This window comes from Drosophila albomicans, chromosome 2R, assembly GCF_009650485.2.
Source record: "Drosophila albomicans strain 15112-1751.03 chromosome 2R, ASM965048v2, whole genome shotgun sequence".
Taxonomy (NCBI): domain Eukaryota; kingdom Metazoa; phylum Arthropoda; class Insecta; order Diptera; family Drosophilidae; genus Drosophila; species Drosophila albomicans.
The window spans coordinates 14,648,857-14,671,351 of NC_047631.2; the positions used below are offsets into that span (position 1 = coordinate 14,648,857).

The 22,495-nt window shown below is 36.7% G+C and overlaps 3 protein-coding genes across 6 annotated transcripts; 1 reads left to right on the top strand and 2 right to left on the bottom strand.

Moving 5' to 3' along the window:
* Positions 1–304: 304 nt before the first annotated feature.
* Positions 305–10,354, bottom strand: LOC117574340 (EH domain-containing protein 1). The gene is made up of 3 exons (XM_034258160.2): positions 8,493–10,354; positions 1,512–1,685; positions 305–1,446 (listed from the first exon to the last, which is right to left on the bottom strand). The coding sequence occupies exons 1-3, from the start codon at positions 9,715–9,717 to the stop codon at positions 1,241–1,243; spliced, it is 1,605 nt and encodes a 534-aa protein (XP_034114051.1). The 5' UTR covers positions 9,718–10,354; the 3' UTR covers positions 305–1,240.
* Positions 10,355–11,056: 702 nt separating this feature from the next.
* LOC117573586 (alpha-1,6-mannosyl-glycoprotein 2-beta-N-acetylglucosaminyltransferase) lies at positions 11,057–20,740 on the top strand. 2 transcript variants are annotated; one of them, XM_034256877.2, is made up of 11 exons: positions 11,057–11,713; positions 16,346–16,430; positions 16,492–16,620; positions 16,683–16,814; positions 16,876–17,078; positions 17,140–17,381; positions 17,436–17,581; positions 17,641–17,801; positions 18,250–18,675; positions 19,472–19,686; positions 19,754–20,740. In XM_034256877.2, the coding sequence occupies exons 2-11, from the start codon at positions 16,415–16,417 to the stop codon at positions 19,974–19,976; spliced, it is 1,893 nt and encodes a 630-aa protein (XP_034112768.1). In that variant the 5' UTR covers positions 11,057–11,713; positions 16,346–16,414; the 3' UTR covers positions 19,977–20,740. The 2 variants fall into 2 exon arrangements, with proteins under 2 accessions (XP_034112768.1, XP_034112769.1); XM_034256878.2 differs by lacking the exon at positions 18,250–18,675 and having other exon boundaries at positions 11,064–11,713.
* LOC117573589 (uncharacterized) lies at positions 20,686–22,034 on the bottom strand. Of its 3 annotated transcripts, none has more exons than XM_034256881.2 (3): positions 21,718–22,034; positions 21,532–21,650; positions 20,686–21,466 (listed from the first exon to the last, which is right to left on the bottom strand). In XM_034256881.2, exons 1-3 carry the CDS (start codon positions 21,924–21,926, stop codon positions 21,117–21,119), a joined length of 678 nt encoding a protein of 225 aa, XP_034112772.1. In that variant the 5' UTR covers positions 21,927–22,034; the 3' UTR covers positions 20,686–21,116. The 3 variants fall into 3 exon arrangements, with proteins under 3 accessions (XP_034112772.1, XP_034112773.1, XP_034112771.1); XM_034256882.2 differs by having other exon boundaries at positions 20,686–21,478; positions 21,714–22,027; XM_034256880.2 differs by having other exon boundaries at positions 20,686–21,478; positions 21,718–22,023.
* Positions 22,035–22,495: the final 461 nt, after the last annotated feature.

Below are 22,495 nucleotides of genomic sequence, written 5' to 3' on the forward strand. Positions count from 1 at the left end.
ATGTTCAATAACGAACAACACTTTTTAAATTTAAATATTTATTTTTACAACAAACATAAAAGTGGACAAATTACTTTTAAAACAATATAAATAATTGTAAAATTTCACGATTTGAAATTAAGAATGTGATGTGAAAAAAAAAAAAAATAAATAACACAGGCACATATACGCACCAAACATGAATTGCTTTTTTCTAGTCCGATCCACTATAAATAATTTATATGCAATGGATGACTTCATCGTTTTTTTTTAATATTATATTTCCTAAACAAAAATTTCCTTCATATTATTTAGTCAAACACGCTTATTTAAAAATTGTTCATTTTATTTCTTTTATACATATTTTGTAAATCAAATTTTCATTTCACATTTTGTAATATTCAAAAATTCACTAAATAAGAATCAAAGGCAATAATATGCTTTACTTAATTAAACCAACAAATTAGAATTGCACAACTTTCATTGCATGCGTGGAGCATTTTGATAAATTAAACAAATATAGCAAATAAATATGTTACTTTAAACCGACTTCAATGCATTGTATATGTGTGTATAATATATATACTTGTATATATAAAATATTTATATCAAAAGTGGTTTCAGTTGTAGGCAAAAATGTGTTAAAGGGCATAAACATATTTAAATCTACATATTGTATACGTTCGCGTTCGTGCCTGTTCATTATAATTAAACAAGTGGTTTTTTTTATTATTATGTACTTTTCGCTTAAATCAACAGTGACATTGGGTAACTAGGCGACGCACATGCAGTACTGTAATATTTATGTATAATTGCACTAGCTATTTTTTAGTTTCAGTTGCAGTTGCAATTTCTGATTCGGTTTTCTTCATTCATCATTTAATTATCCTCTCGCTTTACAATTTTAAATTGATTATTATCCAAAAATAGTTTGTTTGCTGTGTGTAAATTCTATGAATTCATTGTTGCTGATATTTTATGCTATAATTCTGCATTTATGAGTTACAATATTTCCCCGTGAATGCAAAATTTGTTAGAAGAATAAAGTACATATAAAAAGACAGTATCTGTTCTGTTCTGTTTTGTTGTGCCATCCATTGACAAAAGGAAAAGAAATAAACAGAGTGCAGCATATTTCACGTAGGATTTGCCAGCAATTGCTGTCTTGTGTGTGTGTGGGAGGGGAGCGTGTTGTTCTGTCTATGTGTCTGCGTGTGTTTGTTTATGTGCATTTCATTTAGGCCTTGATGCTATCAGAGAATTAAGCGAAACGCTTTGACGGTGGTACTAAGTGCTCCGGCAGCGCAGTGGGCAGCTCACAGCCATCCAGCTTGACATTGATTAAGTGCAACGCCAGCGCAAATTCATCGGCGTCCAGGAAACCATCACAGTCAATGTCAGACAGCTTCCAGATTTTGCTAAGCACAGAGTTGGGCAGTTTGGATTTGATGAGCTCTTGCTTGGCAGCTGGAAAAACGAATACAGATTAATTAGATTGGATATTCCAATTGCACAAAGCATTTGCAACTTACTTGAGCCGGAGATTTTGCCATCGACCGGTCCCAGCCCGTCGAAGATGGCATCTGTGCGTGGCTTGTCCTTGTTGCATATCCATTCGTGTTCCCCGTAACCAGCGTCGATGCCCTCGCCCTTCATGTAGCCGAATGGTGAGACATTGTCTTCGATGACGCCCTCGAAAGCACCTCCTGGAATGCAAAATAGAAATTGGAATGAGTTTACAGTGTCTGTATCAATTTCAGCCTTCATTTGCATTGGGTCACGCAATATATAAATAAACGAGTAGACAGAGAGTAGAGTGTATACATATATTAATTAAGCATGTAATCTAAGTTTGCTCGGTGCGTCGCCGTGCACAGACATTCAATTAGGCGCAATTAAAAACCTTCAGATCGTTTAAGGCTCCCAATTGACGGCGGAATCGTGAGCAGGCTTTCGAGAAACGACGGGCGACCGCCGACCTCCGACTTAAGTACGTACTTGTTGCACTACCTACTTTAAGTGCAACAACAGCGGCAACAATCAACGATTGTGGCGCTGCGTTGCAAGTGCGCCGCCCTCCTCCAGTTTCAATTTATTGGCGGCACATAAAGTTGGCAAAAAATGCAAGTTCGACAAATGGTTTAGCTTGCTTACTTCGGTCGCTGCGATCTGCTCTGGCTCTGCTTCTAGCTCTGGCTCTGGCACTGACTCTGGGTCTGGATCTGGCTGGGATTCAGCTAGATTGGAATCGGGATTGTCGGCAGGTGGTTCGCTAGTGATCTCAGCTCCTGCGTCACTCTCGACATTGTCTACTCTACTTGTACAGCTGCTGAACAATCTAAGCTGCTGCTGACGCAGATTCTGCAGCCAGCGATCGAAACGCTCCGCAAATTGAGCGCTCTGTGTGCCGGGTGTCAAAACCTCAGCTTCCTCGACCTCATGCTCCTCCTCATCCTCCTCTGCAGTATGCAATAATAAAAAGAAATTAAGTTCACAAAGAGAACGAGAGAAAGAGAGAGAGAGAGAGCAATTGAAATGCTGGTGCTGGAGCATGACGCACACTTGGAAATCTACAAGAAATTAGTGTGCCATTGTCAAAATGAAAAGAACTAACCAACTTAACTCAACTGAACTGAAACTTGGAGCAGAGAGCTGCCTTGGTGTGTATAAACTTTTTAGCGACATATTGCTAAACAACATTGTGATATTGCAGAAGTGTTCACTCGTCACATAAACGAGTCTACATATTTGCCAAATGATATGATACAAGTAGATAAGCAAACGAAAAAAGTTGGAAAACAAGTGAGTGACTGACAGCTGTCATCAGTCGAAAGTGCTCGACTACGAGGTACTCTGTACAGTCAGTGTAAAGGTGCTCACATGCAGCTACGCTCCGCTAGATGGCGACAGTGTGCTGCCTTTTACAAGAACTTTTTTGACTATTTATAGATTCACTATCGATCGTACTATTGTATTAGAATTTATATATTATTATAAAACTGTTTATCACAACTCTTATTTGAGAACATCATTTAGTTATGTATATATTATATTTGCTCATTAGTAGTATTACACAGAAGGGAGAAAAATATACTGCTATAAATCTTATTTATAGGCAGAACTTATGCAATATTTTTTAATAAACACAAAGTAATACGCCTTCTAAATAATTATTAATAGGTATAAATGGATAGCGTGGTGATGAAATTTGTACAGTTAAGCATAATGTCAGCAAGTCACGTCGCTGTGATGATGGAGCAGCATCAGTGCTTCTGTCTTCAGATTATGCTGACTATTTATAAGAACTTTATAACCACAAAACAGTAAATATTGTAATAGAAGCAATGCTCTTCAAGCGTATTCACATATCTCTTCTTTCACTTGTCGTCGATCTTTTGTTTACTAAAGTTCCCCACATTTTGTATGCCATTATTTCGAGTTTCCCCTCGCTGCTCGTTTCTTATCCCAGTGTTAAGGTCAATTGCCTCCGTATAGAACGGAAATGCAGTAAAAACAAATTGAAGCTAAAGTAATTCGAAAATTCAACTATGCAAAGATAAAGAAAAGGAAAGAAAAAAAAATACACAAATCGTTGCAACCTCACGAATTCGACACACAAAATTAGCTTCGTGATTGTCGTGTGGATCGGAACGACGCGTCGATGTTCTTGACTTTGATTTGGTTTTTTTTTCTCGGTTGCCTTTTAGTTAGGTCTGCTTCTTAGTCATTTTATCAGCACATTCCTTTGGGGGATTTCTTTGTTGACTCGATGTAATTTTAAACGTACAAGTTCATTCACTTTTAGTGACTTTGCTTACAGGCAGTGTTTTTTAGGGGATGGGCATTACAGGTTTTGACACGAAATCTGACCTTTTTCAATTTGAACTTGTAGTTAGGTAGCTCTCAATCATCGCTCCCCTCGATCATTTGACAATTGATTCGAGCATGACGCATTCAATAAGCGATCGCATGACATCAGTTTGTTGGCACTTTAAGCATATATGTATAGTAGATATTTCCACTGCGATTTGTGCCGAAATGTAGCTCTAATACTTTCTACAAGGTCGTGCCAAAATTTGCTAATCGTTTAATTAGAAGAGCATTCAAGTGGACAACAGTTCAGACCACAGACCACAGAAATAAAAAAACGCATGCAAAAAAAGGCAACGATCCCAGATTGTAGTCTCATTGAAGAAATTTCTCTAGCTCATCTACATATATCATCAAATAAATGCTTTCTTCCTGCGTTTAGTCGACACACAAAAAGCGCCCTGTCTCTTGTCTATCTATCTAGCTAGCTAGCTAGCCCGTCTCAATTTCACATTTCGCAAAAAGGATGAGTCCACTTAATGGAACACGCGCCAAACCGGCGCCGCTCTACAGCTCAACAAATTGATACGCGGCCTCCTCAGGTTTACCGAGAGGTGTAAGCGGTGTGTGTGTGCGATGCAATTGGAATTAGAATTGAATAGGTTGCATGTTGGGCTTGGCTTCGCTGTGAATTGGAAGCTTATAAGCTGACTGATGCAGCTTAATGCGTGATTTATGGCAACGAAAGTTAAATTGTATTATGCAATTCAGCGAGGTAAAAACTGTTACCTAATTCTTATCTACACTTATCTACATTAGATATGTGACCAAGTTGTGCTATCAACGTTAGATAAGTTGGCAACATGATTCAGGTTAAAATGCTAGACAAGAGTATACACGAATCGACGTATCATAAAAAGAGATAAATCTTGTGGCACACACTGCACTTGATGCAGGAAAAAGTATTATAAGCTGACGGTTACATACGTGACAGATAAACCTGTTATAGAAATTTCAACAGAACAAATCTAGTTTCTTTCTTTAATATTCTATTATATAATGTTAACTTAGTTCTTGTTGCTCAATTCACAACATTTCTCTACAGCATCTCACACTGTCGAGCAGCATTTTTGACTTTTTATATATATTATACTATTTTTCTTGTTGTCATCTTCCGCTTTTTTTAATTACCGCTGCTTTGTGGAATTTTCTATGTGGGGAGTCTTCTACAGTTATTAGGTAATCATTATTTGCTTATTGTGTCAGTAAAATTTGTTGTACGTGTGAAGAATATAAAAAAATTGTTAAACATAATGCAAAGCAAGCTTTTTAGTTGCGACTTCGATTGTCATGTGGCTTTGTTATAAACCCAATAATATGCTGTTTACTCTACACTCATCTGGTTTTTCTATTTTATGCCTTAAACACTCTGCAGATAAGGCGCTTTGTTGTTGCAAATTAGAGAAGTGCTAACAGAAAAGTGGAGCGAGTCTCTAGCATGGAATATAAGAACAAACTCGATTCTCTACTCTGGCATTGATAAGCCAGCAAGTCAAACACTTGCATTGATTTTTATCTAGTAAAAGTTAGCTCAGCAGGCAGCGCCTGGCAACGGCGATAAGGCAACAGACAAACAACTAAGCTAATTATGGGGTTTATTATTAGTTAGTTTACTATAATTCAGTTGCCGTGCCCGGTGGCACCTGCAGCTGCAATAAACAATTCATTTGGTGAATACAAACAGGTGCTAAAGTCAATCGAAGCGACGAGTAAGTGGGGCACACGAAACCGACCTTGAACTCTCTCCCCAATGGAAAAACAAAGTCGAACCAACATAGAACAAACACGTAGCAGAAACGATAAAAAGGTTCAGAGGTCACAGAGAGTGACAAACAAACAAACAGGGAGAGGGAGAGGCGACAATTATAATCACACTTTCAATGTACAAACACACATAACACATAACAAGCTTAGCGATTACTACTCAAACACCCTACACATTGACAATAAAGTGCATATTAAATTTACATGAATATTGTGTAATTAGCGCAGCTCAATGAGTAACTCTTAGTCGAGCATTTAAGCAAGCACTTGGCGCTAAACGTTTTCACTCTAGATTTTTCTGTTTCACTTGGCAACGCTTCAGCCAGATGCGTGTGCTCATCATCATAGTCGTCGTCATGGTTGCCTGGATTCCAATCGCGATCTGGACGCGTCTATGGTCAGTCTATGTCTAAAACTATCTGCTGGTCGCTGGACTGTGAAATGCTTGAATAAGTGAATAGCGAGTCGACTCAACTGTACCCTAACTTATGACGGGGTGCACTTCCACCGTCCACCATCCACTTCCACTTTCTCATTCCCAGTGAGTCATGCGAGTCAGCGCTTCCATTGACGATATTTTCTTTTTTCACTTGCTGCTTACATCATTGCCGCATTGGGGTTCAATTCGATATTTTTGTTATCATTGGGTAAAAAACATGACGAAAGCGTTGAGTTCTGATAATAGCATTTTATAGATAGACTACACTTGCGGCAGATATGGGGATAGAACAACGAACACCTTATGCCGGCTACTTGCAAGTATTTACTTAAACTTCAGACACTTTGTTTGCCCAACTGACTTACAAACTGACTGCGGTCGAGTGTACTCGACTCTGAGATACTTCTCAGAGTCTCATTTATTACAAGCGAAGTTATTTTTGAATAGAAGCAATCAAGTGCTATCGACTGTGAGTCACTTAATTTTTCTTTATGTAGTTAAACAAAGAGATTTATTCTGACTAAAATAAAGTTAAATTGTGGTTGCTATTGTGTATAGTAAAATTAGAAATTCTTCTAATCGCAATTGAGTTTCTTTTGGTTGCTTGCAAAATAAAGAAGCATTGTCATTAAATTTTTTAGCTCTATCACTTAGATAATTTAAAAATATACTTTATGAGGTCGCAGCTACCTTCAACTACTTCCATCTAACCCACATTTTTATTGGCATCCTTCGTCTATCTGGCAAGTAGCGTGTATAAAAAGTGCGTCTAGCCGGCAACAAGTACTATTTGCCGCGTTATCAGCGACGCGCGCTCTTATCTCATATGTTTACGTAGCATTTTGGTATATGGTTCGCACTTAGCTCACACACAATCAGAATAATGTTTAGCTTATTACATAAGCGCGAAAAGAGGAAGCTGGAAGCAAAAATACACATGGAAAGCAAGTAGCCTCCTTTTGCTTCAACTTTCATTCTACGTGTTGCATGCGCCGCTACACAGTTAAATTGTAATTGCCGCATCCATTAGATACATTTCAATCTCTATCTCTCTCACGCCAACTAACTATTTGTAGCTATGACTGTGTGCCGATGTCTATTTCTATGTTTGTGTGTGCTAGCAAACTTGTTTTCTACAATTTGGCATGACTATTTGTTAACTGGGTCAACTTGGTTTTTATAATTTTGTACTTTTTGCAGCCGTATTTTCGCGTGCTTTGGCAGTCTACTCAAGTAGGGGCAATATAGAGTAGACAAAAGCTCACTTTGATTGCTTTCCTGAAGCACTTGAATGTTGCTTGCCCCCTGACCTTTGGCTATTAAATCAGTTTGTTAATTCCCCTGTTTGACTGGATTTCCGCGATTATACGCAAGAAATTGCTGAGCATATTTTCTAGCAATTTTATGCGATTATTCGACTTCATCAGACCCTTGTACTTAAATGTTGTTTAAGCTTAATATTTATAATATCTGAGAGCCGTCAATATGCAATATGCATAGCTTCTATAGCTATACAATATGTATATCTTATACATAATACACATTTCGTTTTAACGTGTTTCGAGTTACTCATTCATAATATCAAAGTCTATTTAATTGACTATTTTCATAAGAAACCTCTGAAAAATTCAATGAGAAACTCCAAGCGATGTTCATATACATAATTATTAAGAACTTACTAACGATTAGTCAGCTTCAAGAGACCCTGTCCTTAAAAATTGGCGAGAGTTGCCAATGAATGTGCTTTATTGACTGCAATTTCATAAGAAAACTCTCTACAAAATTCCCAGTAACCGCAAGCGATTAGTCGACTTAGATACTTAAGAATTTGCAGAATTTTATTCTACTGACAATAATAATGCCTCGTTCACTAAATTATCTCGAACGCACTTTGCATTTAAAATCTTTGAGAACTTTAACTAAAAAATAACGAGAAACTTTTCCTACACTTCTAGAAACTATCAAATTAGTAAAGGAAAAGTCTACTACGTTTATAATAGAGTCTATTTGACCAATGGTAATGTCAATATGCTGCCAATTAATACGTTTCTATGACAATAAATACAAGGAAAACTTCTTTAGACAAGTAGATCCAGAAACAACTAAAGATTGGTCGACTTTAAAGACCCTGAATGTCTGGGTTGTCAACCGGCAATGATATTTTCCTGCAAACAGCAACAAGGGGCGCAGTCGAGCAACAAAAGAGGGCATCACATCCAGAAATAATCGCGTCAAACGATAAAACTTTATCGCAAAGCAGGGTAGGTCAAAAAATAGAGGTGAGAGTGCACAATACGGGTGCGGTTGCAGTAAGCGAAAACAGCTTTGCTATGGCTATTTGCAGCGTGATGTGGCAAGGTGCGTTTCATGCACCCAAATAAGACAAGACAAATAGTTGATCCTCCAAAGAAAGTATTGCGTAGCAGGACTCTAAACTTACCCTTGACGATGGGCTCGTTGACGAGTGTCATTTCCTCCTGCGGTATCATTTCCATCAGTCTCGCAATGTCCTTGGCCAGCATATTGTCCACGATGTCCAGCAGATGTGGCTTCATCGAATGGAACTTGGTAAAGTCCTGATGCTGCAGCAGCTCCTGCATCTTCCTCGCGTCGGGGAAATCTCCTGGCGATATGGAGTGCTCACGCTGAATGCGCGTGTAGATCTGATCCAGATTCTTGATCAGATCCTTCTTTTTGCTATCCTTGCCAAACACCGATGGCATATCCTTGCGCAGTTCCGAGATAATAAAAGCATGGACCTTAGCCAACCTCGCACGCTTGATCAGATCGTTGAGCTTACGCAGCGCAGCATTGCGGGGCAACGACTGCAGATCACGGAACAGATCCTGTTCCTCATCCTCGAACAGACGACGATTGGCATCGAAACGCAAAGGCTGATCCCAAAAGCTGCCAATGTAGACTCGTGCCACCTCCGGCGTCTGCAGCACCTTGCCCAAGGACCACATAAGTGCGCCATAGACACGCATCAACTGCTGATGATCAATCATGTCCGCCTTGTTCAATATAATGCGGATCTTATCGTCGTGTCCCTTGAGTGCCTCAATAGAGCGTCGGAACTCATCGGATATGTCCAGTTTGTGGGCATCGAAGAGTAGGATAATGCGATCCACACGCTCCGCAAACCATTCCAGCACTCCGGTGAAATCGTAACCACGGTCGATGCGCTGCTTCTCGCCGGACAGAATGCCGGGTGTGTCCACAATGGAGATGGCATTCAACACTGGGGACGCAACGCTGGAGCATTGGAAGCGATTGAGAAACGCATTGCCGTACTTGGAGAGGGGGCGGAACTGTTTCTTCGGATCAACTACAAGCGCATTGCCTGGTATAACGCCCTCCTTCTCATCGTACATTACGGCAATGAAACGATCTGTTGTCGGCTCGGGTCCAATACGAATGCCGGGGAAATCGCGTTCCAATAGATAGCGAATGAAGGTCGTTTTACCCGTCGAATACTGGCCGACCAGCAGTATCATAGGCTTGGCATCGAAATCGGGATCTTCCAGTTTTGGCGAATGGAAGTCATGGAACTGATAATGCTCCTCAAGGGGCAACAGTTTGCTGCGATAGATCTTTTTCAGCTCACCGATGACATTTTCAACCACCTCTTGATTGCGAGTCTCGCGCTTCAGAAAACTGAACATATTTGATTTGGATTTTTTGTTTTTGAACACACAACTATTAATACAAAATTAGTAACACACTGCTAGACGCTCGTCGAGGAACGCGGCCGAACGCGGAGGGGGGAAAACAGGGCTGGGGCGTAAATACTGCAACGACGACGACAATAACGACAGCGAAATAATACAAGTCTTTTTTTATTGTGAGAGGCGAATGCGTATACGTGTAATTGAAATTCGAATATGAATATTTCGTATATACTATATATGTATGTGTATTATGTACACTCGATTTATGCGTGTCGTGAGTCGATTCGCCGCGAATGATTCACGCGCGTTCGTCCGTCCGTCCGTATATTTTTGGAATAATCAAATGTTGGTCGCTCAAAAAGCGACACCGAGCAACACCAAGAAGACTAATAACCTATCGACTTATCGCAGTCGATAGTCCGATACAGCGCACGATAAACCTTCCAGGGTGGCATAATATGTTTGTGGGTCGAATAATATTTCTAGTTGCAATACTGCAACTCTTCTCAAATCACACTCTCAATTTTCATACAATTGCGTTTAACCAAAACGTTTTAACTTTACAATTTTAAAGAGTTCCTCTTATGGCATTCAGAAATTACATTTTTTGTAAAAAACACAGCTGACAGCTTACACTAATTTTATATAAGCTATAAAATAAGTTAATATTATTGACATGTTTTATGTAATGTTTATTAAATTATTTGATAAAATATTGTCAAATACTTCAATAACTATAACAACCCTGTTATTTGGTAAATTTGTTTGTATGAGTAATCGATTACATATAAAGCAAACAAATGGTCACTCCAATCATTAAATGTGGTGCTTCAAGAAACATGAATTCAAAATCTTTTTGTAAGTGCTCGATATCAATGAATATCCATCTGAGAGTGATAGGCTTAGGTTTAGGTCAATAAATAAAATATTATTACAAAATATTATCTAATACATGTGATGGTTAATATGTAATCTCCTCAAAGCGAGCATTTTCCATGTTAATATCATTATGGCAATTAGCAAATATTATCCCCGAATCAATTTGTTAAAACAGATTTTGATTTGCAATTGGTTAGCCATTCTCCGTTTCTTATCAATATTATGTTTTTTACGAATTTTTATTTTTAATTAAACAACCTTTGGCAAACATACATTTATTCAAATAATAGCGCCTTGTTCCAATTAGGTTTATCTTGGTATTTTTTCGGCATAAAATAGTGTAGTTGAGAAGTGAAAGTACGGTCACGCTGCCCAACAGTAACAATGTTGGGCTGAAATTTCCCCTCTCTGCGCTTAAAATCCAACATCTCAACACAGCTGTTCAAATATAATTTCAGTCGTGAGAGCGCACCGAAAGATACATTTGGCGAGCGGCGGACGACGAACTACTACTACATAAGAAGAGTCAAGTGAAATTTGTTCGTGTGTGCTTTAAAGAAAACGAAAAGTGAATACATTAATTTACATAAAACGTATAGCCTAATCAAAATAAAACGGGCTTGTGAAATGTAGCAATAACAATACTTTATCACCGAAATCAACACACAAAGGTGTGTGTCTGTGTGCAAATATGAGTGTGTGTGTATAACCGCAGCAGCCACAGCCTGCCACAATGTGTGTACATAAATGTGATCCAAATCTATCTGTGTGTTGAATCTCAGTATCAACAAAGTCAAATCAAGCAACAATAGAAGCGAGAACAACAAGAGCAAGTCACAATTAAACAAATTTAGCAAATGTCTCTTGCAAAATGCTTGAAATTGGCGTAATATCAACGACGTCGCCCAAGCAGAAGCAGCAGCAGCAACAATTGAAATTCGCGCTCAATTTCCTGATACGACGACGTTACGCTGCAAAATTGACTTGGTGGTCTTGGGGCGTCTGAAAAATCGATTGGACAACAACAACAACACAAAACGATGCCGACGACAGACGAGGCGGAGACGGAGGCAAAAACGAAAACATTGCGCACTTGCAAATTTAGCCAAAGGTAAAAAAAAAACGTCAACTCTATTCCTCAGTATTTCAATCAACAGCGGTCAATAAATTAGCGCAATGCTCGAAAATTGTACCAACAACAACAACAGCTATAGCAGCTGCTGCGAAATCAGAGTAACAACAACAAACAGTGTAAAAGCAAGCGGCGAATTTGTTTTTGCACTGTCTTTGCTCTCATTGCTTTTGTATTTTGGGTTTATTTTGATTTTGATTTTTCATTTTTTGTCTTTGCTGGTGCTGCTGTGCAAGCACTTTTGACAGTTATGTTATGTAGTGTGTGTGTTATAGTATTTCGTAACAGCCACCGAACGAAAATAAATAAAATGTGCTTGCTGCCAGTTTCACATGAATATTGTGTTTACATATCTTTCCCCCTCACTCTCTGACTTCCTCGATAAAAACACCTGATACTTTAGCACTTGAGACCGAATGAATCGATTTCATCCACAAACAAACAAATCTCATTGTCTAAAGTTCAAATTCAAAGTCAAGTGTAATAGTTTCCGTCACTGCGCTTTGAACTTTTGGTAGCTCATTTTAAGCGAGGAGGCGGGGCAGGGGTTGGTCTAAACGTCAGCATTAGCGCCAACGCCCCCCATTAAAATAATAACAGAATAAAAAGTTCGAATATCTGCCCCTCCATACGATACTCATACTGCTCTCAGCTATTTATGGAAATTGATTGATTTCATTAATGAAAATATACTACTTGAAATACAAAAAGAATATGCGTTTTTTTCTTTTTGTAATGCTTGTTGTTGTTGCCATGAACATTTAATGGATAGAGGGAGACATTATTTGAGCAGGGGCAGAGCGGAGCCCACAATCAATTAGAGTTTGTCTTTTATGAGCAAATGCATTTTTATTGCTTCTTATTTATGTTTCCCAAGTGGTTTACTTGATAACGTCAGGAGAAGGGACGGAGGTAGAGTAGGAACTGATAGATTGAAGGGGCGGTGACTCATTGAATCCATTTCCTTATGTTCCTAACGCTTTTGCGCATTTTTACTGGCTTCGAGAATGTGCCTAATTTATTTCCTTGTCACAACAAACGATAAAAATGGTAATATGCCATATATAAGGGGCCTATATTTGTAGTTGCAGTTAGTAGAAAAAACAATTCTCAAGAACATTATCGCTAAAAAACAATTACTATAAAACCTTGGTTTGTCACGAATTCATTCTCCAAATTTCTCCACCACTCCTCTAGGAAAAACGCTAAAATTTACAAATAGTTTGAATTTAGAACATTCCCAAGCCTAGTGAAAAAACATTGTGTTATTTTTTACAAATATATGTTTGCAAAAAATAATTAAAATAAATAATTTGTTGTCGTGACTCAAGAATCCTTGCTTTATTAAGAATTCATTCTCCGAATTAGTAATTAAGTGGGGACACTACTAAAAAAAAAAATATACTGATTAGAATTAGTTTGAATACATAATATTACCAAGCCTATGCGAAAACACATTGCTTTTCATTTTCAAATAAATTTTTGCAATTAATAAGTTTAGCCGTGACTCAAATTTTGTGTATTTTTAAGAAATGAACAACTTACTCAGATTTCTTATTCATTTCTCTAACCGATTACAATTTAAACAAAAACATTTGACGCACAGTTAGCTGCCGCAATTTACAATAAATAATAAATAAAAATTGTAATAAACCTAATTACTTTATTAAAGAAATAGGTACAATAATTAATTTATTATTCAAATTAAATCAGTCTTTATCTGACATATGGGTAATTCTCTGAGGGATGTCGCGTGCGACCAGCTTTTCAGTTACAAAAAAAAACATATTAAACAATTTTAAAAATAAGTAAAGGTTATTTTTATAGCTCTAGATTAGTACTTTAATTAAAGCTAAGAATGGTTTTGGAATTTTTTTCTGTTTTGTTTTCTGTTCTGATAATTAAAAATTAACAAATTCGTTGAACAATTTATATAATTTATCGTAAAACAGAATAAGTTACTAAAATCAATGCTCTAAAAATAGTGCTAATCCAAAGTTAAGAAAAACCTTCACTTAATTTTATTGTTTTAGTTTGTTTTTTTTTTTGTCACTGAAAAGCTGTTCGCACGCGACATTTACCAGAGAATTACCCATATGTCAATATTTTAAGAATTTTGATATTTTTATACTTACTGTAGAGTATGAGGCTGACAAATTTTCTTTTAAATGCCTTTTTTATTATTTAATTTTAACATGTTTATGGTACGGTTATTTTTCTTCGCTAATTATGTCTATTTTTATTAAAAAAACAAAATAAGGCCTTAACTTTTTCAAAATAAAAATTATTTGAGATTTAATAAAAGTTTTAAATGACATGTTAATACTTATCATAAGGGCATTTTATTGAAAGGAAACCAAATCCAAGCTGAAAGATGGATTTCTTAGCATTACATTTAAAACTGCTTACGTAACTTAATAGTACAGAAAATTCGAATAGCCTCTTTAGACTAGGCACTTGTTAGCTTTCTCATCCATATGTACTTATGTATCGAGTCAGCTCATCGGAGTTTGTCGATTCAATTTACCACAAATATGTTAAGAAGTTTTTATATAAAGAACCAATAAGTAATGGGAATAACATACACACATGTATTTATGTTTATTTAAAAACAGATGTGTTCAACGCTATTGAGAACAGCTTTAGAACTGTTTAAACTTTAAATAGACACAAAACATTTGTTTGCTTACACTCGTACATCACATTATTATTTATATTTGTTCTTTCATTAATTATGTACGTTTGTCTTTGTACATTTATAATACTTTTATATTGTAGTCTGTCATTCTCATTGTCTGTCATTGTTTAAAAGAAAGCTGCTAAGTTTCTTAAACTCATCACTTGTGTCAAGTTCTCTGTTATCAGTTTAGGCTTTACTTTTTCGCTGTTTTGGTTTACTATATAAAATCATCAAAGTATTATTTAATATATATAAAAATCGAATGCATTAAAACATTTGAACGTGGAAGCAAAGCCTTAGGAAATACTAGTGATAATTCAGCACAACTCGAAGAATAAAATGACACATACGAAATGTGTTAATACACTATTATTTTTATATATTGTATTTCAAATTTTACTCCCAAAAATGTATAGTTTCAAGTTCAGAGAAAGAGGGGCGGATCCATTTATTTGGAAGTGCTGATAAACAAAAAAAAAATAAAATAAATGAATAAGCAGCTGATAGTCAATAATCGTCGAGCAGATTATTTGAAACAGCTCGTCTCAAAATTAAATGTACTATGTCAGTCGTTACTCACAATTCACGCGATTCAAAAGTCTTGTGCCATTTTTCGTTTGAGCATAAATCAAAAAACTTAAAATAATATACAAGATTGTATTTTATTTTAACGGAGAAATAGTACGAAGTGTTTTTATAATCTGAACAATCTAAACTATTTCTTTCAATAAATTGAACTATTTCTATAAATAATATATTATTATATTTGGACCGTCATGTGTCATAGCGATATCAAGCACGGGCTTGTTTACAACTAACTAAATAAAGCTAATAATACTATTTTAATTAAACAAAGAAAAATATTTGTATATATATAGATAAAAATAACTTAATGCTACATAAATATTGTAGTATAAACTTTGTAAGTTGAGGAATTGATAAACTAGTGCAAGTTGCGAGATTATTGTAATACACAGAACATGGAAGGGATTATGGCAAGCTTAGTTAGAAGTTCTACGTGGAATGAAAAGAGGAAGAAAATTTCCTATTATATCAATGGAGAAATCAAAATTATTACTTTCAAGCTTAATTGCAATGATTCATAAATAATTCCTGATTATAATATAATTCAAGGAAATCACAATAATTCTTTAAAAACAATTAATATTACTATCAAATAAATTCCCATTTCCTGGTAATAGCGATTGTAAAATCTTGGGCTGCTAAGAAACGAAATAAGCATTTCGTCAAACATCGCATTCGCCAAATATATATTCTATTTATATGCCAATTGACGCGAGGCCGCGATCGCCCACTTTACAAAAAAAAAAAAAAAAAGAAAAAAACCCGCACGTCTTTTCGCGTCTCGACGCCATAAAGCGATCCCGGGACGGATGACAAAACACGCCACGACTCGACTACGTGTCGCTGGGAGGCCAATCCAACTCAGCCTCAGCCTCAGCTTTGCCCGCCTGCGTCTTTGCCCCCATAACTTTTAGCTGCGACTGTGCATTAGCTTAAGTCTTCAAGCTAATTCCCTAGGCAGACTGAAATGCCCACATGTCGTATGCGCATTATGACTTTTGGATGCGAAGCCGGCTTCGTTTGCTATTTGTTCGAGCAGAACAAACATTATTCAGACGAGTGCGCGAAAGCACTCACGTTTAGTCTCCGTTTATTGTTGTAGTTGTGCAATTTGGCAAAATGAAATGCCCCTTGAGTTGTAGATGAGTTTTTTTATAAGGTTACAGAATTCCATTGGCATGATCAACAGCACAACAAGTAAAAGTGATGAGTGTGCTTGACTACAAACTACCTTGTAACAATAGTGATTAATATGAATTTTGACGAATCTGCTCTTTCTCATTTCTTGTCTACATATTGCGCTATCTAACTAAAAGTTTTATCATGTAATTACTTTTCAATTTCAGATGGCGAAATAAAAGAGCCTGCTTAGTAGGCATTTGGTAGCAACTCAGTGTCAGCAACTCGCTGATAAGATGTCAAAAATGAGAGGTGAGTGCTGCCAACCATGATGGATGCCAGTACTTAATATACTATACTATATATTTTGTAGGCCGTGTACTGATACCATTGCCCAATACGGGGGCCATGGGACGCAAACGCAACAATTTTTATATGCGCAGCATTTTCATACTGGCGCTGTGCATCTTTGGCCTGCTGCAGTATCACAATTTTAACTACTGTAAGTATAGAAAAAGTGACTGAACTATGTACATAAATTAATTGTTTTCCCTACGCTTTTAGTGGACAGTCGAGATGCCATGATGGGCGATTCGGTGACCAATGATTCGGTGGATGCCATATTGTCAATGGTGCCAGCCACGCTGCACAAATATCTGACGCCGCATTCGCGTAATCACAGCACATCGGCAGCAGGTAGGCGAAACCCTAGAGTAATTAATTCAACATCAAACTAAAGTACACTCAACTCTTGCAGCACTCGCATTGAATGCCAGCAACTCGGCGGGCAGCGGAACAGCTGGCTTGTCAGCGGCGACAACGATCAGTTTTGATCCGTATCGACCGCCCAACATAACGGAGATTAAGCGTCAGATTATCAGATACAACGAAATGCAGCTGGTGCTAAACGAGGACACATTCGGTCCGCTGCAAAATGATTCTGTGATAATTGTCATACAGGTAGGCAGCAGCTGTGCAATGCGCATTGTCTAGCCATATGTAATTAATCATCTTTCTCCAGGTGCACACACGCATCAATTACCTACGTCATTTGATTGTCAGCCTGGCGCAGGCGCGTGACATTTCGAAAACATTGCTGATCTTCTCGCATGATTACTACGACGATGACATCAATGATTTGGTGCAGCAGATTGACTTCTGCAAGGTGCTGCAGATCTTCTATCCGCATTCAATACAAACCCATCCACATGAGTATCCCGGCGTGGATCCAAATGACTGTCCCAGAAACATTAAGAAAGAGCAGTAAGTAGAGTTATTGATTGTCTCAAACCTTTGCTAAAAAATTCTAATTTGCAGAGCTTTAATTACCAATTGCAACAATGCTTTGTATCCGGATCTTTATGGTCATTATCGAGAGGCTAAATTTACACAGACCAAACACCATTGGTGGTGGAAGGCGAATCGTGTCTTTAATGAACTGGAAGTCACACGTTTTCACACCGGTTTGTTTCATTTCAATAACTACTTGGGAATCACTTATTGATTTGCCCTTCGTTTGCAGGTCTCGTTTTATTCCTTGAGGAGGATCATTATGTGGCCGAGGATTTCCTCTATTTGCTGGCCATGATGCAGCAGCGCACCAAAGACTTGTGTCCCCAGTGCAATATATTGTCGCTGGGCACTTATCTCAAGACCTTTAACTACTACACTTATCACAGCAAGGTAAGAATCGAATATACCAATGCAATGCAATCCTTTGCCTGGCTAAATGGTTAATTGGAAAACAAACAAAAGACAAAACAAAACAGCTGCTTCTAAAAAAAATATTACAATATCTATTTAAATATCAATATGAATATGAATATCGATATCTGTACAATTTATGTTTACTTTTTATTTAGTTGTTCTTTGATTTGAACAAAAGCAAATCTAAACGCTTATGCCAATATACATATATAACTGTTTTCACTAGGTTTCTAGATCATAAATATTCACAACACATCGACACACCGATATAAGCCTAGTGTACATACAAACATACACACTTACATATATATATATATATATATTTTGCTGTAAACATAACACACGATTGTCACCGATTGTCATGTATTTAATCACATTATATCATATAACTCTCTCTGCGTTCTTCTCTATATACTTCGTGCAGACTAACAAAAAATCGTATGCTTCCTCGCTGATCTCGTCAAACAGTCTATTAGGATCGAATAGGAACAATAATAATAATAATAATAACAATAATAATAATAGAAACTCACTGCAATTAAGTGCGTCCTCATCAGCGCAATCATCCAGCACATCATTAAAGAATGTCAAGGTCTATGTGGGCGACACCGTTGACAACGTTGATAATAACGCAGACAACCACAAAACCAATTCAAATAATAATAATAATAACAATAAGAATAAAAGAACTAATCACATAAACACTGTCACCGCCACATCCAACATTAACACCAACAACAACAACAATAATAATGAGAATAGCAATAAAAATCAAAATCAAAATGATAAAAATGGTGCACAAACATGGAACTATCATGTCCTGCCGTCATTATATTCCGTCTATCAGAAGGTAGCACCAAAAAACGACCTTATAATCTAATCAAAACTAATTTGAAATCAAAACTATAGCACTTTCCCCATCATTGCCGTAGTTTGTGAAGCACAAAAAATTGTTTGCTTTTCCTTACTCGTTTTGCAATTTCCTTTGAAAGTCTTTCTTTTTTGCATGATCCCATCGATTTCTTTTCCGAATCATTTTCTTTCAATTGCTTTGGCATAATGCATGTCTGTCTTTCTTCAGTGTTAATTGTTCTACTACTTTTCTTGATGTTATATTTGTGATGTGTGTCTGTGTGTGTGTTTTCGTTGGGCATGTTTTCCTCATTCTGCATGCCACACATGCAACAAGCAGTTGCACGTACGGGCTCGCGTAGGCGTCGCCAAGGTCAATAGGCACAGCATCGTCAAAGATTATCGCAAGGTATTCAACACAATCCCCATATATAAAGGCTCATAGATTAGATCGTTAACTGGATTAAAGGAAAATCAAAGATACTTTAAGGATATAAACATAAAAACACATTTGATGTTAACTTAATTGGGAATCATTTTGGTTTTGATTCCCCAGGATTATTGCTGTATATAAACGAAATTGATTTTTAATGCCAATCGTTATTATTTACGCTTCGATTCCACACACAGTCTTGGCTCGTTTTAGTTGATACTTGAAACAAATTGAAATTTGCATGCTTCCCCCTTTTTTATCCCCCTGTTCAATGTGTTTACCCCAAAGAAATATTCGCCAACTCTTTGAACTGCAATTACTGATTAAATATTTGATGCCTTTGCTTTACTTGTCTAACTAGGTGGAGGCAATGCCATGGATTAGCAGCAAGCACAACATGGGCTTTGCCTTCAATCGCACCACCTGGCGAAGCATACGACGGTGTGCCCAACACTTTTGCTCATACGATGACTACAACTGGGATTGGTCACTGCAGCATGTGTCGCAGCAGTGCCTGCAACGCAAGTTGCATGCCATGATAGTCAAGGGACCGCGTGTCTTCCACATTGGGGAGTGGTAAGTTCAATCTAATCAGTACAAACATTTATTCCACTTAACTTATTCAATTCTCTTGCATTTGCAGTGGGGTTCATCATAAGAATAAGAACTGCGAATCCAATCAAGTCATTTCCAAGGTGCAGCACGTTTTGCGCATAGCGCGAAATTCGCATCAATTGTTTCCCCGCTCCATCATGATGACGGTGCCAAGTTTGCTGAAGAAATCGAAGCTGCGCAAGGGCAACGGCGGTTGGGGCGATCTTCGGGATCATGAGCTCTGCATGAACATGACGCTGCCAACGAGATAGAGAGACGATTTAAAGTACACATAAAGTGCACCAAAAAACAAAAAAACCAAGAAACAAACAGCAAACAGCCAAAAATGAAGCTGAAGAGGGCTTAGTTAGTTTAGTTCTTTAAATATTAGCTTAGTAGAGTGTCATTTTAAATTATGTAAAGGCAAAAATCAAGAAAGTACTTCTCTTATAAGCAAAACTGAATAACTACTATTAACTAATTATTTCTACTCAACTCAAAATCGCAATCAACGCAAATTTGTAATCTCAGATATATAGTACATACATTATTATACTTATATACTAGCATACATTTTATAATGGAAACTTTTTAAAAATGCTGCACAATTGTTTTTTAAAAACCCTAACTCAAAAACAATCCCCAAAATCCCGAATCTCTAGTCAGATTTGTACAGGCAAAAAGCTTGCCATGATTTAAAAAAACAAAAAAAAACTAAGAAAATTTCACATTGTGCCGTTTACAATTTATTATTATTTATTCTTTAGGTTCCGTCCATATTTGAAAAGGCCGAACGATCCCCAGTAGCATAAATTCTTTCCAAATTTCCATGAAAACAATACATAAATATACACATATACATAAGCCCCGTAATCGTAATAGTCGTATATCCTATGCACTTATACTTATATAACTGAATGTTCAATACTAAACCCCAATTTGTGCCGAAGCAGATCGTAAAAAACTAGTCATATATGAAACCCATACAATACTACTACTAAACAATATACATAATAGATGGAAAAGATAAAAGAAATAGTAAATTGATTGAACCGAGGAATACGCATAACTATGGAAAATACAAGAGAATGAATCTTTTCAGTAATTATTAATTCTAGATCCTAAGCCTGTGTAAATAGTGACTCTTTTTTTGTTGTTGAATAGAACAAAACGTCTTTGCATAAGTTCTCTTAATCTAAGTATTACATTTATGTACGTAATTTGTTACTTTTAAATTGTTAGTCAAAAGCGCTTTTATCTGATTAGGATTTTCAATTAATTGAACGAAAATCAAATTATAATAAACGCTATTTCAAATGCGATCATATTTTTGAACGCGCAGCTATTCCATCAACAAATAAAAAAACTGTGTTTTACTTAACATATTTCATTATACTTATATAGTTCTTTGTCTAATTTGACAACATGTTCAAAACCTTATTTTGAAACTCTATGGTGCTGCTCAAGTGACGATTGAGGACTTCCAGACGCTCTGCAGCCGCTTGATTTAAGTCATTGGTGCGTTGCTTGACAACCTCAATCATGGCCGATTCAAAGGGCGTCATTACTGGGTCAGCAATACGTTTTTCTAATTTCATTGTTGGTACCGATTCGTTTGTGGAATAATTCTCATTTTCTTCCACGTGTTCCTCTTGGAACTGCGTATAATAGGAGTGATCCAACGGCTCTTCTATAAGGGCGTCAAAATTTTCCGCTAATAGTTCATCACTTTCATTTGCATCACTATTAACCTGTTCATCGACTTTTAAAAAAGCTAAAGCATGGATCGATTAACCATAATGGCATTTCTCTTTATCAATTACTTACGTGTACTGCTCAGCAACTTTTTTCTCGACATTCTGGGTCCCAGGATTCTATGAAGTCTTTTAAAATGCCTCCAGTGGGTTCGTTTTCCATCAGGTTTTCGCAATTCACGCACCACTGCTCTGTTAATTGTATACATTGTTGTAATCTATGCTCAAAATAATAATTAACGCTTGGATACATACGTACTTGTAGCGCTTGGTCAAGTTATCCATCTTTGATCTAACTTTTTTCCAGTCTACATTAAAGCCAGCTCCTTGCAGCCTTAGAGCGAATTCTACAAATGTTGGACTCTTTAGTTCCGAGCCGTTTAATATCCCAATGTTTTCCTCCCACATATCAAAGAGCATTTGCTCATACTTTGACACCCACATAATTGTTTTCCGCGATGAATCCATTTGAATAATGCAATGTTTACCACTTTATCACATTTATTTGTTTACCTTAAAGCGATTGTGATTTTGTGCGAATGGTAAATTCTCCATTCACCCCGAACAACAAAACGTTGAATAGCGTTAATAGTCAACAACAACAAAATGTTGAATAGCGTTAATAGTCAATTTCGTGTATATATAAATAACTAGTAATAATTTTTAGGCAATCTATTTGCTTAAAATAGTATAGCACATTTTGAAAAAATAATGAATGAAAATAAAAATGGTAATTCAAAAATTAACGAGCCGCATTACTTTGTCATTCTCCCTAAATATTAAAGTGTTTGATTTGATATCATTCCATGCATAAGTTTCAGTTTTAAAAAATGTTTCGTAAAGAGAAAAAGTGGTCAAACTTAGCAAAAGGATAGAATTTACTAAAAATATCAAAATCTTAACGAGATTTTAAAAACAAATCGCGCCATCTAAAAATATACCAAAATATCATATTAAGTGTTACCAGGTTGCTAGCTTTGAATGTTTTAGAATTGTAGTTTGCTGTCACACCCTGGACGCAAAAACGAATCAATCTA

Excerpts from the sequence above, each read along its gene's own strand:
- LOC117574340 (XM_034258160.2), bottom strand. The coding sequence starts at position 9,717 with ATGTTCAGTTTTCTGAAGCGCGAGACTCGCAATCAAGAGGTGGTTGAA. Across the intron at positions 1,686-8,492 it reads CAACGAGCCCATCGTCAAGG|GAGGTGCTTTCGAGGGCGTC; the intron begins GTAAGTTTAGAG and ends TTTGCATTCCAG. Across the intron at positions 1,447-1,511 it reads TGGCAAAATCTCCGGCTCAA|CTGCCAAGCAAGAGCTCATC; the intron begins GTAAGTTGCAAA and ends TCGTTTTTCCAG.
- LOC117573586 (XM_034256877.2), top strand. Across the intron at positions 17,582-17,640 it reads AGTCACACGTTTTCACACCG|GTCTCGTTTTATTCCTTGAG; the intron begins GTTTGTTTCATT and ends CTTCGTTTGCAG. Across the intron at positions 19,687-19,753 it reads GTCTTCCACATTGGGGAGTG|TGGGGTTCATCATAAGAATA; the intron begins GTAAGTTCAATC and ends TTGCATTTGCAG.
- LOC117573589 (XM_034256880.2), bottom strand. The coding sequence starts at position 21,926 with ATGGATTCATCGCGGAAAACAATTATGTGGGTGTCAAAGTATGAGCAA. Across the intron at positions 21,651-21,717 it reads AACTTGACCAAGCGCTACAA|AGCAGTGGTGCGTGAATTGC; the intron begins GTACGTATGTAT and ends TACAATTAACAG. Across the intron at positions 21,479-21,531 it reads AAAGTTGCTGAGCAGTACAC|CTTTTTTAAAAGTCGATGAA; the intron begins GTAAGTAATTGA and ends TCCATGCTTTAG.